The 19,489-nt window shown below is 45.8% G+C and overlaps 1 protein-coding gene across 4 annotated transcripts in view; it reads left to right on the top strand.

Annotated features, from left to right (window-relative positions):
* The first annotated feature begins 4,151 nt into the window (after positions 1-4,151).
* smg1 (SMG1 nonsense mediated mRNA decay associated PI3K related kinase) overlaps positions 4,152-19,489 on the top strand; it is a 38,830-nt gene continuing 23,492 nt past the window's right edge. For 2 of the 4 annotated variants that reach the window (XM_061225450.1, XM_061225441.1), the window contains exons 1-23: positions 4,152-4,415; positions 8,631-8,788; positions 9,918-10,070; positions 10,151-10,287; positions 11,187-11,245; positions 11,405-11,618; positions 11,712-11,837; positions 11,932-12,004; positions 12,092-12,189; positions 12,385-12,558; positions 12,742-12,966; positions 13,366-13,467; positions 13,736-14,005; positions 14,103-14,233; positions 14,329-14,490; positions 15,178-15,296; positions 15,409-15,496; positions 15,604-15,705; positions 16,507-16,647; positions 17,128-17,327; positions 17,417-17,613; positions 18,201-18,362; positions 19,300-19,454. In XM_061225450.1, coding sequence (XP_061081434.1) covers positions 4,339-4,415; positions 8,631-8,788; positions 9,918-10,070; positions 10,151-10,287; positions 11,187-11,245; positions 11,405-11,618; positions 11,712-11,837; positions 11,932-12,004; positions 12,092-12,189; positions 12,385-12,558; positions 12,742-12,966; positions 13,366-13,467; positions 13,736-14,005; positions 14,103-14,233; positions 14,329-14,490; positions 15,178-15,296; positions 15,409-15,496; positions 15,604-15,705; positions 16,507-16,647; positions 17,128-17,327; positions 17,417-17,613; positions 18,201-18,362; positions 19,300-19,454 — 3,323 coding nt within the window. In that variant the 5' untranslated portion in view covers positions 4,152-4,338. The remainder of the gene's footprint in view (positions 4,416-8,630; positions 8,789-9,917; positions 10,071-10,150; positions 10,288-11,186; positions 11,246-11,404; positions 11,619-11,711; positions 11,838-11,931; positions 12,005-12,091; positions 12,190-12,384; positions 12,559-12,741; positions 12,967-13,365; positions 13,468-13,735; positions 14,006-14,102; positions 14,234-14,328; positions 14,491-15,177; positions 15,297-15,408; positions 15,497-15,603; positions 15,706-16,506; positions 16,648-17,127; positions 17,328-17,416; positions 17,614-18,200; positions 18,363-19,299; positions 19,455-19,489) is intronic. The other 2 variants (XM_061225468.1, XM_061225459.1) reach the window with 2 other exon arrangements.

Here is a 19,489-nt window from a genome sequence, read left to right as displayed (position 1 = left end):
GCCTGAGGCCTTAACACCCTTCTTTTTGCACATGGCACAATTCATTCAGATATGTAATCTTTTATTTATAACTGAATTATCAGCACAAAATGGGGAGATTGGCTGACATTAAAAAATGCGAGGGGTTGAGATTGGGGGGCCATTGGCCCTGTACCCCACCCCCTTTCTGGTGCCCCTGGCATCTCACACTCCAGGCTACAGATGAAGCAGTTTATTTGTTTTACCATTCATTATATTATAGAAATTTTAACATGGCTAAGACATTTTTTTAAATCTAGATCTTGTGTATCTTGTGTGCGCCCATTGAAAAAATATTAATTTCGTTATTTATTTATTTATTTACTTAGCGTCTAAGAATCTATCCTCATATGAAGATTGGAGTTCCATTAAGTTTCTATGAGAGGGTTCAGTAATGGAATTACACAACAAGTAAATAAGTTACTTATGACTGATTTTTCTGTCCATATGTAGTGGGATGGGTTGGCCAACACCTATCAAAGAGGCATAGCCAAAGAGGCATAGCCATTTCTGCCTTGCATAGGCTAAAATGTAAACATTTCCAGCTTGAGTCATATCCACTTTTGGAGCACTGTGTGTGTGTGTGTGTGTGCGTCTGTGTGTGTGTGTACCTCCTTCCTCACCCTAAGACCTCTAGAGAGACAGAGTACAGCTGTGTCAATGCGCATAGAAACTGAACAGCTGCACATGCCTCTAATACGCAGGGCCTTCTGCCAAGCCCAATTAACATGTAATTAGAAGTGCCCTGAAAGAGGCTGAACAGAGAAGCAGTAGATCAGGATAATTTGCTACAAACTAAATCCTTCTAATTGATGTTCATTCAATGATTACCAGTCCACAAAATAATAGAGCCCTATAATAATTACGAGGTGAAAATATCATGGTGTTGACCTAAGCTTATTTCTCTTCTGAAAAACAGCAGAGAAACTCAGTATCGGGTGGATTCTTCATACTTCTATAATGAAATTCATGAAGAAAGTAGGAATGGAATTAAAAAGTTTGCTTTGCTAATTGACTCATTTGATGAACGACAAACTGAACAAACTGAACTGAATCATTACCTGCTGGAACCCATGAATTTTGCTTAAAGAAGAACAAACAAATCACGTTATCATATGACATTCCAATATAATTTACAACACTCCAGTTACTCTTGCATGCATCACTAATGCTACCTTGCTAACATTTAACAATAACATGCATTTACATTCCAGTTTACAGTATGTATGATATACCTTAATATGACAAAGCATACAACCCCCAACGTGTACGTATTTTATTATGGATTTAAAAGCAACCAGTGTCCGTTGCAGCTAGACACAGTACCAAGCATGGATAGTTGCTGATTGCTAATTGAGCATCATTTCGATAATCACCTCCCAAGGTAAAATGTTAACATCTAATCTGTCATGCGCAGCCGTGCCTCGGGCAACTCTGGCACTGAAATGGTGAGTCTTCAACCTTCCTCTTATCAACTGTCAGCTCCACTCCCTCTGTCACTGTCAGAGAGCCTCTTCACCGCTCTTCCCATTATTCTGCCGCGCTGTTGCTCGGCGACCAGTGATGTCATTGCATGACGCTCCAGAGGAGTACCAAGGGAGATCGTGGGCAAAGAAGGAGTGAGGGTGGAGGAGACAAGGCAGCAACAGGAAGGTAACTAATGAAGGGAAGGATAAGCAAACATAACCCCAGCCCTATTCCCTGTCTTCTTACAGCAAGTCGTTCGCCCAACCTGGACTTTATGTGCAGGGTCGTATATTAGCCTCGTTCATAATTAGCAAGATGTAAAGAAACTTGACATGGTCATACATAGTTTTTCACCTGACATATTGTTGCACTTTCGGTCAAAAAGTTGCTAGCAGTACTTTCATTGAAATTCCATATATCAATTCTAAAAATGATTCAAACAAAGCAATCTTTGTACAGAGTTTCGATTATGTAGTGCCCTAATAATAAAAAAATGTAATCTTCTCGTAAAAATATTTGAAACATTTTATAAGCAGAATTAAGTCTTTATATTAGGTCAATATTACATATAATATGTCTACCCATCTTAACATAGAAACGCAAAAAAAGATTTTAAATGCTGCAAAACCTGAATCAGGGGTATCCTGACCTTCAGTCCAAAGAAAAGAAAAAAAAGTCAGTAAATGCAATCGTAATGCAATTTTGAATGTACCACACATTATTAATCACAAAACAGCTGCTGCCCCAGGCACCTCTGTTTGAATATATGGGGCCATCTAGTGGTTAATGCTGGAACCATTGTCAAGATGTAGTTCCTGAAATTGAACACTTGTTTATGCATCGTATTCTAATGGGTACAGTAAAATAATAACTGCTAATTGCATTTGCAAAGTTTGGCTTCTTCATCACTGTGTCTCAGAGAAGATATCGTATTTTGAGGCCTATACTTTAAACAGCATATTATTTTGGTGTTATTACAAGATGCGATGGGTTCTGGTAAAGACACTTGGTGCTGAATTTTCTTGGACAAGCAGCTGACGATTCATCTTTGGATGCGACTATAATCAGTGTGTGTGTGTGTGCTTGTGTGTGTGTGTGTGTGGTGTGTGTTTATGTGTGTGTGCATACACATGCATGTGTACCATCAGAAATCGTAATGATGCCAGACCTAGTTTCTCTTTGATATGTCATAAATACTGAGATATACAGTAATCTTCTCTCTAGCATGAACCGCTAATGAATAATGTTTTGGAAAATTTACCTGAGAATCAGAACTTACAATGATGTCTTCTACAGGTTTTGAAGCATGTATAGCTATGTGGTATAAATATATGGTCTTTGAAGAACTGAACTATTTGACCTAGACCGCGTTGGGACATTATATTGCACTTTATCAAGGTCTGATTGATTTGACAAAGCTTACCTCTTTTGTACATGGAACTTTCTTTCAACTTTCAGTTCAAAAGAACAACTTACATTGTATTGTTATATTAATTTAGTGTATATTTTTATATGCTAAATGGCGAAATGAATTACCTGCATGTAATACTATACATGATATATTTATTTGTGAGACACTTAGTTAATAATTGCAAATTATAAGCACAGCCTATTATTGGATCAACAACACCAAAAAGAACATCGGGACAGAACAACCACTGTAATTGACTATCAAAATTAAAAGATGTAAGGATACAACTGTCTTTCCATCCAATTTTTTTTAACTTTAACAAGTGCAGACTAATTCTGGCAAAAGGGTGACCCACATAAAATATACTAACCATTCCTACTGAAGTCTAGTTTACTCATAGTATTGTGCTCTTGACACTTCTAGTTTTCTGCTCATCTGAGCACACCGATGAACACACACACACAGACACACCTGCTGCTCCTTGTCTCTTCACTCCCTTATCCTTCTCTGCACTGTTGCTAGGCAACTACACACTCAGAGTGGCAAATAGAAGGGGAGTGTGAACATGGGGAATGGTAGAACAATGTAAGAGTGGATGGGGCATTCATTGAATAGGACTGTTAATGTTTTGTTAATGTGGTGTCTCTGTCAAAATGTTTTTACATTTTATGTTCATTTTATATGCCTGCAGTGTGCACGCTATCTCAATGGCAGATTGAAATCCCTAGCCATACTGCAGGGGACCAGTGGGCTATAATAACCTGGCTCGGATATAGAAGCTTATCTATTTCCAAATGCAGACAGACTGAGGCAGTCGTCAATGCAAGCATCCCATGAATGATATAAACGAGTTGAATATAAAAAAAAAACATTGGTATACCTTTAAAAAAGTACATACAAATAGATTTGAGCAACTGTGCAGATTTACCGACGATTTTAACTGAACGAGCGAGAATGGCAGCCAGGTAAAAAAAAAAAAAAGTTGATCGGTAGCCTACTGTTTCTGAGTGACTTCCAAGTAAGACCACTGGAATGTTGTTATTTTTCATTTCGCACACAAAAAAGTAATATGTCATTGGATGATAATAGATTGTTTATGCTTATGAGCAGACAATATAATTTTTGAAGAATACACGTGATTTAATTTGCTTTTTGGGAGTTGTAGTTTTGGACATGTGGCGAGAGAAATTTGGGGAGGGACGATAGGTGGCGCTGGCTTGTTGAATCGAGGCTACAGTCAGTAGCAACTAGCTAACAAGGTGGGAGGCGGGGAAAGCGGGAGCGAAACCTCGAAAATCAAGAATCACGTTCACTGTCAATGCAGTCGTGTCGGATGCGCGAACACTTAATTTATGGACATAAAGTAAAAAAATCATAAGTAGAAGTCTGTACACGGATTTTTCCTGTATAGAGGAGCGGGTCATGCTGTCCTCGCAAAGGTAATGAGCCGTAGAGCCCTCGGGTCTCGGCTAAACAGCGCCCACAAACTGCAGCGAGAGTGGAATGATTGGCAGCCCAGGTTGGTATCGCACCACGGTTGAATATATCTAAAATAGAACGAGGATTCACGGGGCCTAGTTACATGGCCCATTCCGTCCACGTTATTTGGATATTTGACGAGCTATGTAATGTGAATAGCTCATTATGTCGTTGAGTTCAGAGTAGACAACGACGGTTGACCAAAAAACATGATAGCTAGCTGTTTAGTTAACCAAGTATTCTTGTGTAGCAAATGATTGTCGGGGAAGAAGATTTTTGGCGAATCACTTCCTTGCTAGCTAACGTTACCGTTAGCAAGTTATAATTCTGACCAGCAGGTATTAGCTAGTAACTCTAATTGTTTAAACATTTTACGGATGTTCTGGCAAATGTTTAAGCATCGAGTTGGCTAAATCGATTTACGGTTCAGTCACAAGCTACTTAGCAAACGTTATTTGGTTTGGGCCGCATTGTATTACCAAATCACTATTGATCAGATTGGTTGGCTTGCTAGCGACATTACAGTCATCCAAATGAGCTGTTGTTAGCTAGCTGTTTTACTTGGTATGTATATGTAGCTAGCTATTGATGTTGTTACATTAATGCTAGCTACGTGTCTTATTTCAATATCGGACAGGTAGCTAAGTGGCTTCCGAACGAATCAATCAATTACACGCCAACGCAAGTCATTATTATTGGACACGCTACCAGCCTTATTCCTGTGAAGCTCGCAGGCTAGCTAGCTAGTTTGCAATGGCTAAGTTACCAGACTTCTGACTGCAGCTATCGTTAGCTACGTGTTAGCAAAATGCATGCGTTTGTAGCTAGCTTAAAGGAGCTGTTCGAAGAACATTTAAAATGGTGCCTGGTTGCTGCTTTGCATTTGTATAGTTAACTTAGATGACATGTTCTGTGGTGGTTCGATTTGGTTATTCGATAGGTGGGTAGCTAGCGATCTAGCTAGCTATGCTATAGTTAGCTAGTAACACGGCAGCTACGTGGCTAACCAGCTACCTGGCGAACAGCGTGCTCGTTAATAAAAATGTTGCTAGTTTACGTTTGCTAACGTTATTGTTTGAATTTTTCTGAAATGCTGATACAAATCAACTAGCAGTAGGTAACGTTACATGTTGTATAACGTTAGTTACCTAGAAGACACCATTTGGCTAAGGTAGCGCTAACTCCATATAGACTATAGTTGAGTACCACTATCACATAAAAATATTGCTAGATAACGTTAGCTAGCTAGTTGCATGATCCTGGTATCTCGAGATTGGCTAGCTTGGCTAGTGGTTGTGTTGTAATTTAGCCTATCATATGGATTTGAATGTATAGTCTCTAGCTAATTTGAATCTAAACAAGATATTTTTTAATTTAAAGTTAAGATTACGCTCAAGGATGAGCAATTACAATACATTTTTTTATTTGCAGTGTACAGCGATTTTGTTATTTCGTTGCCATTATGAACTTCAAACTTAACTTTGGTACTAGTCTAGAAGGACTTTGAACCATAGACATGCATGGAACGGAAGCTGACCGTGCCTATCTCGGGTACTCCGATGTCACCATAGCCATTTTTTGGTGAATTTAGGTCCAAATTGTGATAAGCTTTACTGCTCTACTCATGAAACAAATATGATCAGAGCTCTGAATAATTATAATGGGCGTGTCTAAACTGGTTGCACCTTTAGGTGTGTTATACTTGTAACCGTTCCAGGCTAAAATGCAAACCGTTTTGTCTTCTGAGGGGTAAATCGTATACACCTTTGAGGGGTTGGTGAAAATGCTAACTGCTCAAACCGACACACTATTTCTGCATGGTGAAATACACAAATATCTGTATGGCAGTTATAGTTATATTGAGTTGTCTATTTAGTAAAAAAAATAAAAATAAACAGGAATAATATACAGCATTGTTTGGAGCCCTGCGAAGTTGTCTGTAAGGGAGCACAGCTTTGAGTTCAGCTCAGCCTTGCTATTTACTGGAAGTTGCTGGCATTGCCAAGAGCTTTCATTAATGTAGAGATGGGGTTTTAAGATGTCTTGCATAGTTTGAACCTGGTTAGAGGTGTACTGAGGTTTTGAATAATTTGTGTGAACTATGCACTCATCATTAAGGCTCTTCGATTATTTAAAATCATCATAGCCAGTACTGTGAGTCATTGGCTCCATGGGCAAGTATGGTGGCCAGGCACTGCAGTGGGCACAAGCTTTTTTTCAGGGAATCTGACCACTCAAATGGCGCTTCATGTTCTTACCTGAAATACCACCCCTGCTTATACCATAGCATTTGCTAACCATCACAGTTTATGCATTGTTTATGTGAAGGTATGATGGTGCTGAAATATCCTTGCATTACTTTAGAAGGAGTCTGATCATGCAGTTTTCTGATATAAAATGTTACATTTTATTAAAAGCTATTTAAATGAAAGCTTTGGGTACATGTTCCAACTTTCATGATTCCATTTTTGCAGTACTTTATGTTTATAAATAAATATGGAGATATAGCGATCAGTTTTTGAAAAGTTAGTAATATAAAGTCCGCTATCTGCCTAGGAATGTTTGGGAGATGTATTCTTTTAATGTATGAATGCTCTGATAGTGCACTATGTTCTATTTACAGTCAGGTCAAGAATTATCAGCAGCTTTGATAAAGACGGACAAGCTGACCGTTATGTGTTTTTTATTACGTGCCTGTTTTTCCGGCATTACAATTCAAGGTACTTTCATCTAAAAAGCATTTCCATAACAGAAAGTGAAAGAACATGCAAAATGCAGTGTTGTCAGTAAATGAAACTCATGAGGAAGACATAGCTCATGTACAGTGGGATTTCTCATTCAAGTGGGAAGTCCCACAAGAGCTTATCTGTTGTTTGTAACTCAGATTTAGGTTAAAAAGGTGTGAATGAATGTAAATTGCAGAACGTGTTCAAGTTGAAACAGTTTTTGCAAGATCAAAACATTCTTACAAGAGTCTGGATGTTGATTTATGCAAACTAGTATTTTTTTGCCACTGAATTCACTGTATTATTTACACCAATTGAATGCATTTTGGTAGAATCTTTCCCTTCACTATTGCATTTTAAGTGCATTGTAAAAATGCATGATAGAAAGCAAATGCAAAATAACTGCATGCTTATATTTTCTCTTGTTGTTCTACTGCAATTCAAAATGCTTAAGTGAACAATATGCGCTATGTGAACCATGGTATATTTTATATTTAAGAAATGTTGGCTTGCTCTTTCAAAAGGGTTTGTCCAAACATTTTCAACTAATGCAAAGGGCACGTTTCAAGATTCTCTAATAGTTTGAATTATGAAATTAAAGGCAAAGAGGCTTTTTTCTGTTATGTCAAGATTTCTGTCTGAAAACACTAGTTATTTGTAACCTGCATCATCACTAATTCATTAATACGAATGACTATTGACACTTTTGTATAAGCTGTCACAGACTTTTAGCTTAATTGTGTGTTGCTGTGTAGCAAAACATGGGCTACTGTGAGCATTTGTGAATGTACATTGTTTAATGCTGCAGTATTTGATTTCTGTGTCTCTTTCCCAGTTTGGGCAGGATTAGAAATCAGCAGATGTGCACTGATAGACTTTGTGAGCTGACACCAGTTTCAGATATTTGCTCAACCATATCTGACAATTCCCCTGGTGATACAGATGTTTTTAGAAGTTTGTTTCTTCCTGTGAAAATTTGCATTTGCTGACAGTTCTGAAATGATCAGAATAAGCAAAAATGAATACATCTTGTAACATTCTCTATGCCTTATGTGAGAAAATATTCATTTGCAAATACGTTTTTAGATTTACTTCAGTTATTTCCCCATTATTCCTTGAGGCGTTCAGTGTTTGTGACAATAAAATAATCTTTTTAAAAATTATTGCACAGAACTGTATAAATAAATCCAGCTTGTGATATGAACTATGCTTTTCTGCTATCAGAGCGATATCAACCAGTTGAATATTTTAACTGCTCATCAGGCATATACCGATTCCCACCCCATATACCCTTATCAACTGCTGATATTCTATTTTCAGTCAGTGGTCTTATGGTCTTAAGTGCCTTTAAATGGCATTCTGTTGCAGAGCTTTGACGGTTGCTAAGGAAGCCTCCGAGTAAGCAGTCATGCTGATTGGTGCATTGTGAATGCCCACCCGGTCAGACTCAGACAGGCTGCGGTGCTCAGAGCCGCCATGGCTCCCGGTGCCAGGCTAGGCTGGGCTGACTGCCTGACTTTGTGTTGCAGAGGTGACCGTGCGGCAGCCACCCAGGACGGCGCCACGTGCAGTACCACAAGAGACCGCGGCGTAGCCTTGCTTTTCGACACGCCACTCTCTGACCCGCCCGACTCCCCGCCACCACGCGATGAGGCCCTCGCTGCCACCGGCACACTCGGAGAAGGCGGTGCGTGCCTGACCTCGCCAGCGCTCGTGCCGGCTGAAAGAGTCCTGCTCTGTTCATGTCCCCCATTTTGCATTGCCTTGCCTAGCTACGTTTCTTTGTAGATCAAATTAAAGTAGGCTCTTTGAACAGCAGTGCAAAATTTTATCTTCTGGAATCTGTCATCATATTCTGTGTCTGTACAACAGCTCAGTTGTGCTCTGGCATCTCACTACTGCTCTACTGTGATTACCCTCCATATCGACCATGCCTGCCTCCATCGACACCCAGTCATAAGCGGAGTGGTTAATAATATGTGTGTGCTGTCATTTCTATGTTTAGGTTCCCAGATAGTTTCCCTTTGTGAGTCTGGCAGCTATAGCTGTGTTGCAGGTACTGAATAGAAAAAGAAACTGTTGGTAGAGGCTTATGAGCTCAGGGTGTGGTTTCCTCGAAAGTGAAAGTTAATGAGAATACCTGCACTCGTTTAATTGACTTCTGGTTTAATTCCTTTATAATGTATTGTGTTGCTTGAGGGTAAAGGTTTAGGGTTATGCCATCTGCTTTTTCAGGGGCAAATGGTACAGATATTCGGATAACCTGTTTCTTCTGCTGCTGTTTTACAATTTGATTTGTAAACAAGTATTCAAAGCCATTTGAAGCTTCATCCTCTAACTAGAATTCATGATATTTCAACATTTGTGAAATGACTTTAACCATACGGAATTCAAGGCTGTTGACGGATTTGAATGTACTGGTATGTTTCATGTTTGCTTTTGCTGCTCGGGCACTTTGGCTAGGAATGCTCCTGCTGAAGTTGTTTTGAGAGATAAGATGACACGACACATTTCAGATTCTGTGCCAATTTAGGATCAATAGGTTCTTTGCTTTTATGACTCTTTGTGCAATAATGGAAGCTCAGATTTGGAATTGCAAGAATTTAATCTGTCTACTCTGCTGTTCAAAAGGCAAAAATGTCATTTGGGTTTTTGTTTGTCATTCATAACTCATCAAAAGTCCCCCGGTTTTTTTTCCAACTTTCCTGAAGTCACAGGAAGTGAGACTGTAGTTACTTGTCATTGCCCTATCAGCTCGGTTTCCTTTCCTTGTCATTATTATCCAGCTGATTCAGCGTCTCCCTTGGTCCCAATAGGTGGATATGAAGTCGATGAAGGTGTCAGTGAAAACGCTTTTCATCGGAAGACACTGGGGCAAGAGCTGAGAGTCAACAATGTGACCGGGGATTCTACCAGTTTTCAGCATGGAAACCGTGCTTTAGCTTCAAAGGACATGAGGAAATCACAGGGTAGGTGCCAGACCCCCCCGCCGGGCTGGGGACGATGTGCAGGCAGTGGAATGACGTCCCCCCTCTCTGGCCCCTCACAGATAGATCTCTGCCTCACTCAGATGAGTCTCGGCTGGCCAATCTTCTGCGGAGGGTGTCCCGGGAGGATGACCGGGACCGCCGACTGGCCACCATGAAGCAGCTGAAAGACTTCATTCAGCACTCTGAGAACAGAGCGGTGAGTTACGCGTCTCCGCTCCGTTTTCACGTCGTTCGTCCGTTTGCATCTCGTTTCGGAAGCAATTTACGATGTCCACAGAACCTGAAACCTTGTTGGCGTTGTAAGTATTTTGTGATAACTTAGCCATACCCCTTTTCCAGTCGAGAGCTGATCCTCTTGGGCCGTTTTTTTACCGCGTCGTTTATCTATAATGACTTGCGAATGCTAGCACAACTGGTGCTTCAGTGATGGAGGGATGGGCAGTTCCTGTGGAGTAGCCAGCACTGAGGCCACAGTGGAAGGGTTTTCTGTGAGGATGTAGCAGAGTTGGTTAGATGCTAAGTTGCATGTTCCTGGGGGTAGGTGGAGCAGCCATGTCTGCCTTGGTATCAGCAATAATTAACTGGTAGATGAACTTTGATTGGGGAAAAGAGCACATCTTTATCACCTGATGGTCACTTTGGAATTTCACGCTGATTTGTGATGATTGATTTTGTTTTTTGAGAGGTTCACGCTGGTCCAGTTTAGCATGTGATCTGGGCTGCCACCTGCATTCTGTGTGATGCTATTAATGGTCTACCTATTCCAGCTGTGGACAGTCAAACTGAGGCGCCAGTGCTACCCAGTGGATTATTTTGGTTCCAGTGTTGAATGTGAACAGACACAACTGGGCATTCAAAATAAAAAGCTAAATAAAAGTACAAAATATTGTAGCACTGCTACCAAAATGCAGCTTGGACTTGCATCACAACATTAGATATGTCATATGTATGCTTTACCCCAAAGCAATGTTTTTTCACCATTGCATAAAAAAGGAAAAGTGTCCCAACCCTTCATTTTTAGAGGCTACTTTTCAGGCTTCTCTTGCCATGAAATGCTGAGATACTTTGCAGAGCAGATATGGTTTTTCTCCACAGGTCCTGGCGAAGCAGTTGGATACAATTCTGACTGCCCTAAACGACGTTTTAAATGAAAGGTATTAGCTTCTGAATTGACTGTTCTTTTGACAAATGTTCATGTTCACATTGAAATGTGTGAACAAAAAAACAAGTTTTTCCACCCCAACTGGCAGTATTGGGAGGTAAGTGGGGTATTGGAATTCCCCTGAGCTGATGTGTGCATGTTGGGTCTGCAGCAGTAAACTGCTACAGGAGCTGAGGCAGGAGGGAGCCAGCTCCCTGGGCCTGCTCTGCGCCTCTCTCAGCTACGAGGCCGAGAAGATCTTCAAGTGGATCTTCCTGAAGTTCAGCGCGTCCACCAAAGACGAGGTCAAGATGCTCTACTTGGTGGCGACGTACAAGGCTCTGGAGACAGCCGGGGAGAGGAAGGGCTTTTCATCAGTAATGCAGGTAGGGAGCTTGCCTGAAGGCCCGTTGGCGTGGCCTCGAGCTTTACCCACAGTAAGTGCGTTCTGTAACTGTGTGTCTGCACCCTTCCCTCAGCTGGTCATGAGCAGCCTGCAGTCCATTCTGGAGAACCTGGACACCCCGGAGCTGCTGTGCCAGAGTGTGAAGTGCATCCTGCAGGTGGCGCACTGCTACCCCCACATCTTCAGCACCAACTTTAGGGTAAGCACGCCCGTTCCGTCTTTGCGTCCGTCCCGTGAGGTCCTTCGCCGAGACGAAGGGTGCGCCCTCACCCTCGATGTGCCCTCTGTTGCAGGACACGGTGGACATCTTGGTCGGGTGGCATATCGACCACACGCAGAAGGCGTCTCTCACCCTGCAGGTGTCCGGTGAGCACGGCTCGTCCGGCCTATTTGTTCAGCCCCCAGTCGGCAGACGGTGAGGTAAAGTCTGACGTGTGTGTTGTGGATCCGCAGGGTGGCTGCAGAGCTTGGAGCAGTTCTGGGTGGCAGACCTGGCGTTCTCCACCACCTTACTGGGGCAGTTTCTGGAAGACATGGAGGCTTATGCAGAGGTATTACTACGCGTGTCTGAGTGTAATGTCCTAGATAAGTTTAGTTCAACATCCTAGCTAAGTTTAGTCCAACATCCTAGATAAGTTTAGTTCTAGTTCAACATCCTAGATCAGTTTAGTTTGTCTAAAGGCTCCGAGGGTAGGGCGGTCACGGCTGATTTGTATGACGGTGTTGTTCGATGTCGGTGCTTTCAGGACCTCAGTCACGTGGCTTCGGGGGAGTCTGTGGACGAGGACATCCCCCCGCCCTCGGTGTCCCTGCCCAAACTGGCGGCCCTCCTGCGGGTCTTCAGCACCGTGGTGCGCAGCATCGGCGAGCGTTTCAACCCCGTCCGCGGTCCTCCCATCACCGAGGCATACGTCACCGATGTGAGCGCTTCCTCTGCTTTAAGGCTGCATTGTTTTGACGAATCAATCGTCACTAAAATCAACCATTCTCTTAGGTCAACCCCTCAAACCTCTCGCCCCACTCCCAATTTCTACCAACTGTAGTTTTAGTTTGTTTGTGTGTTTGAATGTGACCCCTGACTTGCGGTTGGCCCCCCGGTGCAGGTGCTGAACCGCGTGTTGGCGTGCGTCACCACGGCCAAGCAGGTGTTCTTTTCGGAGGGGGTGCTGACGGCGGCCAACGAGTGCGTGTGCGTGCTACTGCTGAGCGTGGACTCGAGCATGAGTCACCTGACCGACGCGGTCATCACCTACGGGCTCAACCAGCTGGAGGGCTGCCAGGCCTGTGGGCCCGAGTACTGCATCGCCGTGCTCAACCTCCTCACGCTGGTAAGAGCGTCCTCCACCTCGTCAGGCTGGGAAGAGCAGCCTGGCAGGGCCACGCTGGTGTAAACTAGCGCCTCTTCAGTAGGGCTGTGGCATTTATCGCTCAAAAGTTTGCCGAAGCTACGCTTAAAGAAACCAGGATTTGTTATTGCTGAGTGCTACTGTTGGGTGTGTTAACACACAGGTGGGTGTCTCTATGGCGTGTGTCGCGCCTGCAGACTGCCGGGCCTTCCTCCTCGGCAGATGTTTGCCCCACCCCTCCCTGTTCTGCTTGTAAACGTAGCACTTCGGTCTAAAGGCTGTAGATCTTGTTCTGCTGGTAAACGTAGCGCTTCGGTCTAAAGGCTATAGATCTCGACTTCATGGGCGTGATTGAATCCCCTCCTATGGTTTGTGGTGCAGATTGTGGACCAGATTAACACCAAGCTGCCTTCCTCGTTCGTGGAGAAGCTGCTGGCGCCCGACTCCCAGCTGCTGGAGCTCCGTTTCCACCGGGAGAAAGAGGTGAGCAGCCCTGCGGCGGTTAGCCCTGAGGACCACCGTTAGCCCTGAGGGCCACGAGATTAGCGCTGTCGGCCACGATTTAAAACCGAGGTCCAGGCTACACTTCCCTGAACACACGTGCTGCTAAACGATTGTAGGTTGAGATTTTGATCCCTCATTGAGTCGGAGGGATTGAGTGCGCCTATGTTGTGATTGGAGGAGTAGCTCCTTCCTGCCGGTGTCTGTAGAGCAGCGGAGTGTTCCCTAACCCTGCCTGCGTTTGCCTCAGGTCATGGCCGCAGCGCTCACCGTGTACCAGGCGGTCCTCAGCCTGAAGAACATTCCCATCCTGGAGGCTGCGTACAAGCTGGTGCTGGGGGAGATGGGCTGTGCCCTGGACAGCCTGCTCTCCCCCCTGGGCCTGCAGAGCGCCTGCCCCCACATCCAGCACCCGGCCTTCGCCCACACCAAGCTGGCCCCCGAGAGGGCTGAGTTCACCCTCATCTTCAGCCTCAGCGCTCTCACCACCATCGGCAACACCAAGAACTCCCTCATCGGGGTCAGTGGCTTCGCCTCCTGGGTCCTGTGGTCAGATAGCAGTGCGGTGGGTGTAGCGGGCCTGTTTAATGGCTGTGGCTGTGTTTGTGCTCCTGCAGATGTGGGCCCTGTCCCCCACCGTGTTTGCGCTGCTCAGTCAGAACCTGGTGGTGGTGCACTCCGAGCTGGCTGTGTACCACCCAGTGGTCCAGTACGCCGTTCTGTACACCCTCTACTCGCACTGCACCAGGTACGGCTCCTCCCGCTCTCCGCAGTCTGCCGTCCAACTCCTCGTCGGTGGCTCTGGTTTGTTGCGCGACACGACCGCTGTTTTCTCTGCCGCAGGCACGACCACTTCATCTCCAGCAGCCTCAGCTCGTCCTCTCCCTCTCTGTTCGACGGCGCTGTCATCAGCACGGTTACCACGGCAACCAAGAAGCACTTCACCACGCTTCTCAGCCTGCTGGGGATGCTGCTGACCAAGGAGCACCTGTACGCCGAGGCCCGGTACGGTCACCTGTCACTCCGCCCCCTGCTCCAATCACGTTAATGACTCCGCCTCTGCACTCCGCCCTCAACCCCGTCAGTCACAAGCCCAATATGAAGTGACTCTACCCAAATCCCTGGGGGGTTAAGAAAGTTGAGAATTTAGTAGGGTTTTAATAGCAGCCCAGAACAACAGTATAGCAGTTATTTTGATTGGTTGAAAAGGTAAAATTTTGAGTGCTATATTGGCACTGTTGAGATTTTATGGTAGTTGTGCTTAGGTGCCATATGGCACTCTTGGGACTGAAAGGGATAAACGATGGTCCATGTTTATTCTTGGAGTGAACTGTAGAATTTAGTCAAATTGAAGTCTTTTCAAATAAAATATGAAATACAAATTTAATTGATGTATTGCTCAGAAGTGAGAGTACCCAAGGGTAAAATAGCAAAAAATGTAAATTCAGCTATTTTGACTTGCAAGCAAACCGTCGGCTTGGGTTTGAGAATTTGTTAATGCCTCAAATGTTCGTTTTGGCTTTATGGATCCAGAAGGTCAAGGAGACTCATTGGCATTTGCTTATTGTGTTAAACGGCGCAAAACGGTAGAAAGGGCAGGGCACTCTAGTGTAATGTTGTACTCTTAGCGGCTGTCTAGAGTTTAGCCAGATGGATCAGTGTAATACCGAAAGGCCTCTTACATCCCCACAGGAGGCTGCTGTTGAACTGGGCTCTGGAAGTGTCACTTGTGATGAAGAAATCAGAGACCTACACTCCTCTCTTTTCTCTGCCGTCATTCCACAAATTCTGCAAAGGGCTACTCGCAAACGGTAAGGGCAAATTCACTCTCACTCTAATAACCGATGCTTTTTTTGTTAGTTGATTATTTATGCATGTTGCTAGGTGTTAGTTCCTTAGACCTGCTTGTTTCCTGTTTTCCAGCCCTGAATGAAGAAGCGCCTGTGTGTCTGCAGACCTGCAGCAGCCTGCAGGTGCTGTCCCCGTCCATGTCCACCGAGCTGCTGCAGAGGTACGGCTGCCGAATCGCCCACACCGAGCGCGTCATGCACGTCATACACGTCATGTCATTCAGCCGTTCTGCTCTGAACCTCCACTGACCGGCCTCCTCCCCTCCAGGTGTGTGGACGTGTGTCGGGTGCAGCTGGTCCACTCGGCTGTTCGGGTGAGACAGGCCTTCGGGAAACTGCTGAAGACCATCCCCTTGGATGTCGTGCTGAGGTGAGCTTCTGTCAGTCTGTCCCGCTTAAAGTCCCGCTGAAAGCCGGGTGTATTCTTGCTTTCTGAAAAAAAGAAAGAAATTTTGTTGGCTCATGTAAACTAAATGGCACGAAAGCGAGTCAGTGTGCATGTCACTCCTGGCTAAACTAGTCGAGACTAGTTCTCACATCAACTTGGTGATTGCATGCTATTCGTGTAAAATATCCTTTTGGCGCCCGCATTCACTTATGAGAACTCATCAGTTTAGTTGAAATGGCATGCTCTCTGTCCTGTCTGTTTCTGCTGGTGAACATAGCATCTTCTTTATTCTTTTTTTTTTCTTTTTCTATTTCTTCTTTCTTTTTTTGCTGTGTTAAATAATGAACTCCTCTTCCATCTGCTCAAATTTTTGATACTTCACTGCCATTGTTTTCGGTTTTGTTGTGAAAAACGCATGCAGTGTTTTCGCTTCTGCATTTCCTGTGCTTATCACAACTATAAAATCTTTGTCTGCACCCACTGGTGTGGTGTCTCTAAGCGAACAGTTTGAAGCCGCAATGAGTATACACACAATCATATGAGGTGGTGTTAAACTGTTGTCTGATTTTTACTGTGTTTGCCTTCGTATCAAGTATAAATCCAGCTTAACCACCACAAGAATACAAGGGAAGCACAAACAGTTTTATCCGCTTATCTGGCGGTGGGGAATCGCCCAATAAGCTTTTTCGCGGTTTTGTCCTCATTGCCGTTAAAGTAGTTCTGTAGCAGAAGAGGGTTGTTTATGCCTGTTGAGAATGACTGGTGCCGATGCTTTACTGACAGTAACCGGGGGAGCGTGGAGATTCAGGACATTTCTCTGGCCATCCGCCGACACATGAGCAAGGCCCCAAGCAACACCTTCCACCCACAGGACTTCTCTGACCTCATCAGCTTCATTCTGTATGGGACCGTGCACCGCGGGGGGTAAGTCGCAGGTTTGGGGGAAAATATAGTATTTGTGTGACACCTGCTGACATATGCTCGGCCGCACGCAGATACTTGGCTGTGCTTTGTTCTGTTGTCGACCTTCAGTAAGGTCTGTATAAGACTGTGTGGAGTTTAAGGCTTTCTATTTTACTGCGTTGTGCTGTGATCAAGGCTGGGTTTATGTGAAAGTGCACCGCGCTGCTGAAATCTGCAGCAGGTGTCGTGCACGGTGTAAAGAGGCCAAAACCGGGCTTCTTTTCAAAGATAATTTCCCGGCCTTCATGATGGTGCTCACTCTGCTTCCCTACTGCTTAGTCTCTAGCTCTGAATTATACAACATGGCGGCGCCGGTAAATTTGAGTTCTGCGGCTGGACGATGCTTTTCGCTGTGGACAGTCAGTGGGTGACATATCAGGCCCTTGGGTCCTGTTCTTTCTACAGTCGTCGGGTGACGTGGGTCCTATGCTTTGTGCGCAGGAAGGAGCCGTGGCTGGAGCGGCTGTTCCACAGCTGCCAGCGTCTGGAGAAGCGCGAGGCGGCGACCGTCCCGCGGGCTCTGCTGAAGACCGAGGCCGTGCTGTGGCAGTGGGCCGTGTGGGAGGCGGCGCAGTTCACCGTGCTGTCCAAACTGCGCACCCCTCTGGGTCGCGCGCAGGACACCTTCCAGACCATCGAGGGTGAGCGCCGGGGCGCCGGCAGGGCCTCCGTTAGCGTTGGCGCTAGCGCGCGCTCTCAGGGCCCTCATCCCGACCCTCTCCCCCCGCAGGCATCATCCGCAGCCTGGCGGCCCACAGCCTGAACCCGGAGCAGGAGCTGAGCCAGTGGAGCGGGGGCGAGAGCGACGAGGGCCACCACACCAACCAGGTGCGCCTGGCGCTCCTGCTGCAGTTCCTGGAGAACCTGGAGAAGCTCATGTACAACGCCTACGAGGGCTGCGCCAACGCGCTCACAGCGCCCCCTAAGGTCAGCTTGCGGCCCGCGGGAACTCCCACCCGGGTCTCGCATTCTTATGCTTGTGCAGTATTTGTTTTTCTCTCTGCCTGCAGTGAGGTGGCTTCTGTGGACTTTGCTCCCAGTGAGGAGCCAGCACCTCATAAAGCTCATTTCCTGGTCATGCTGAGAGATGGTGCTCACTAGCGCCACTGTGGTTGGCTCCCGTATAGGTCATTCAGACCAGTTTTCAATGTAAAGTCTATGGTAGAATTGCGGTCAAAATATGAAGTCAATTTTTTGCCACAAGAAGTTTTTCTTTGTCTAATGCCTCCATGTGACAATTTTTCTTTAAATTATTGTGTTTATAAGACAATACAGCAATAATTTGTGGTTGAATCAGGGGGTGATTACTCCCACAGATTTAGTGGAGGAACCACTTCGGCTTCAGTACTGGGCAGTCTCTGGCACCAAATAGTACAGCATGATGGTGGTAAACTTGGACTTTCCGGGCTTCAAAACGCTGCTTGCCCATGGATAGTCAGTGGGTGATATAACTGGCACGTAGTCCCTATTTTTCTGCAGTCCGTGGTGCTGATGCGTTTCCCCTCCTTTCACAGGGCATCAGGACATTCTTCTACACAAACCGGCAGACCTGCCAGGACTGGCTGACGCGGATCCGCATGGCGCTGATGCGGGTGGGGCTGCTGTCGGGCCAGCCGGCCGTCACCGTGCGGCACGGCTTCGACCTGCTGGCGGAGATGAAGAGCAGCAGCCCACACGTGAGTGTGCTCTGGGAGTTTGCCTCTGGGAGGTGGTCTGTGCACTTAAAGCTTGGTTTCTGTCGAGTCCCTGGCTCTAAGTGCAGTGTATGTTCTGTAGGTTTCTGTGTTGATTCCCAGTGTTTAGGCTGTGTCGATACTGGCTCTTAGTGCAATGCTTGGTCTGTTTCCCTGGGTCTAAGCACATTATTTGGGCTGTGTTGATCCTGGCTCTAAGCGCAGTGTTTGGTCAGTGCTGATTCTGGCTCTAAGTGCAGTGTTTGATCAGTGCTGATCCTGGCTCTAAGTGCAGTGTTTGGTCAGTGTTGATCCTGGCTCTAAGCGCAGTGTTTGGTCTGTGTCAATACTAGCTCTAAGCGCTGTGTTTGGGCTGTGCTGATCCTGGCTCTAAGCGCAGTGTTTGGTCTGTGTCAATACTAGCTCTAAGCGCTGTGTTTGGGCTGTGCTGATCCTGGCTCTAAGCGCAGTGTTTGGTCTGTGTCAATACTAGCTCTAAGCGCTGTGTTTGGGCTGTGCTGATCCTGGCTCTAAGCGCAGTGTTTGGTCTGTGTCAATACTAGCTCTAAGCGCTGTGTTTGGGCTGTGCTGATCCTGGCTCTAAGCGCAGTGTTTGGTCAGTGTTGATCCTGGCTCTAAGCGCAGTGTTTGGTCAGTGTTGATCCTGGCTCTAAGCGCAGTGTTTGGTCAGTGTTGATCCTGGCTCTAAGCGCAGTGTTTGGTCAGTGCTGATCCTGGCTCTAAGCGCAGTGTTTGGTCAGTGCTGATCCTGGCTCTAAGCGCAGTGTTTGGTCAGTGTTGATCCTGGCTCTAAGCGCAGTGTTTGGTCAGTGTTGATCCTGGCTCTAAGCGCAGTGTTTGGCCAGTGTTGATCCTGGCTCTAAATGTAGTGTTTGGTCAGTGCTGACCCTGGCTCTAAGCGCAGTGTTTGATCCCCCAGGTGTCGGACATGGAGGTCCCCGTGGTGATGCTGGTGGAGGCTCTCTGTGAGCTGCGCTGCCCGGAGGCCATCCAGGGCTTGGCGGCCTGGAGCACGAGCGTGGCCGGCCGGAGCCTGGGCTGGGTGGGCTCCGTGGCCCTGCAGGCTGAGGGACGGTGAGGGACACCGCTCCACACACACAGGGGGAGAG

This window comes from Conger conger, chromosome 2, assembly GCF_963514075.1.
Source record: "Conger conger chromosome 2, fConCon1.1, whole genome shotgun sequence".
NCBI lineage: Eukaryota > Metazoa > Chordata > Actinopteri > Anguilliformes > Congridae > Conger > Conger conger.
The sequence above is the reverse complement of the archived record's forward strand: the minus strand, read 5'-3'. Positions and strand labels throughout refer to the sequence as shown.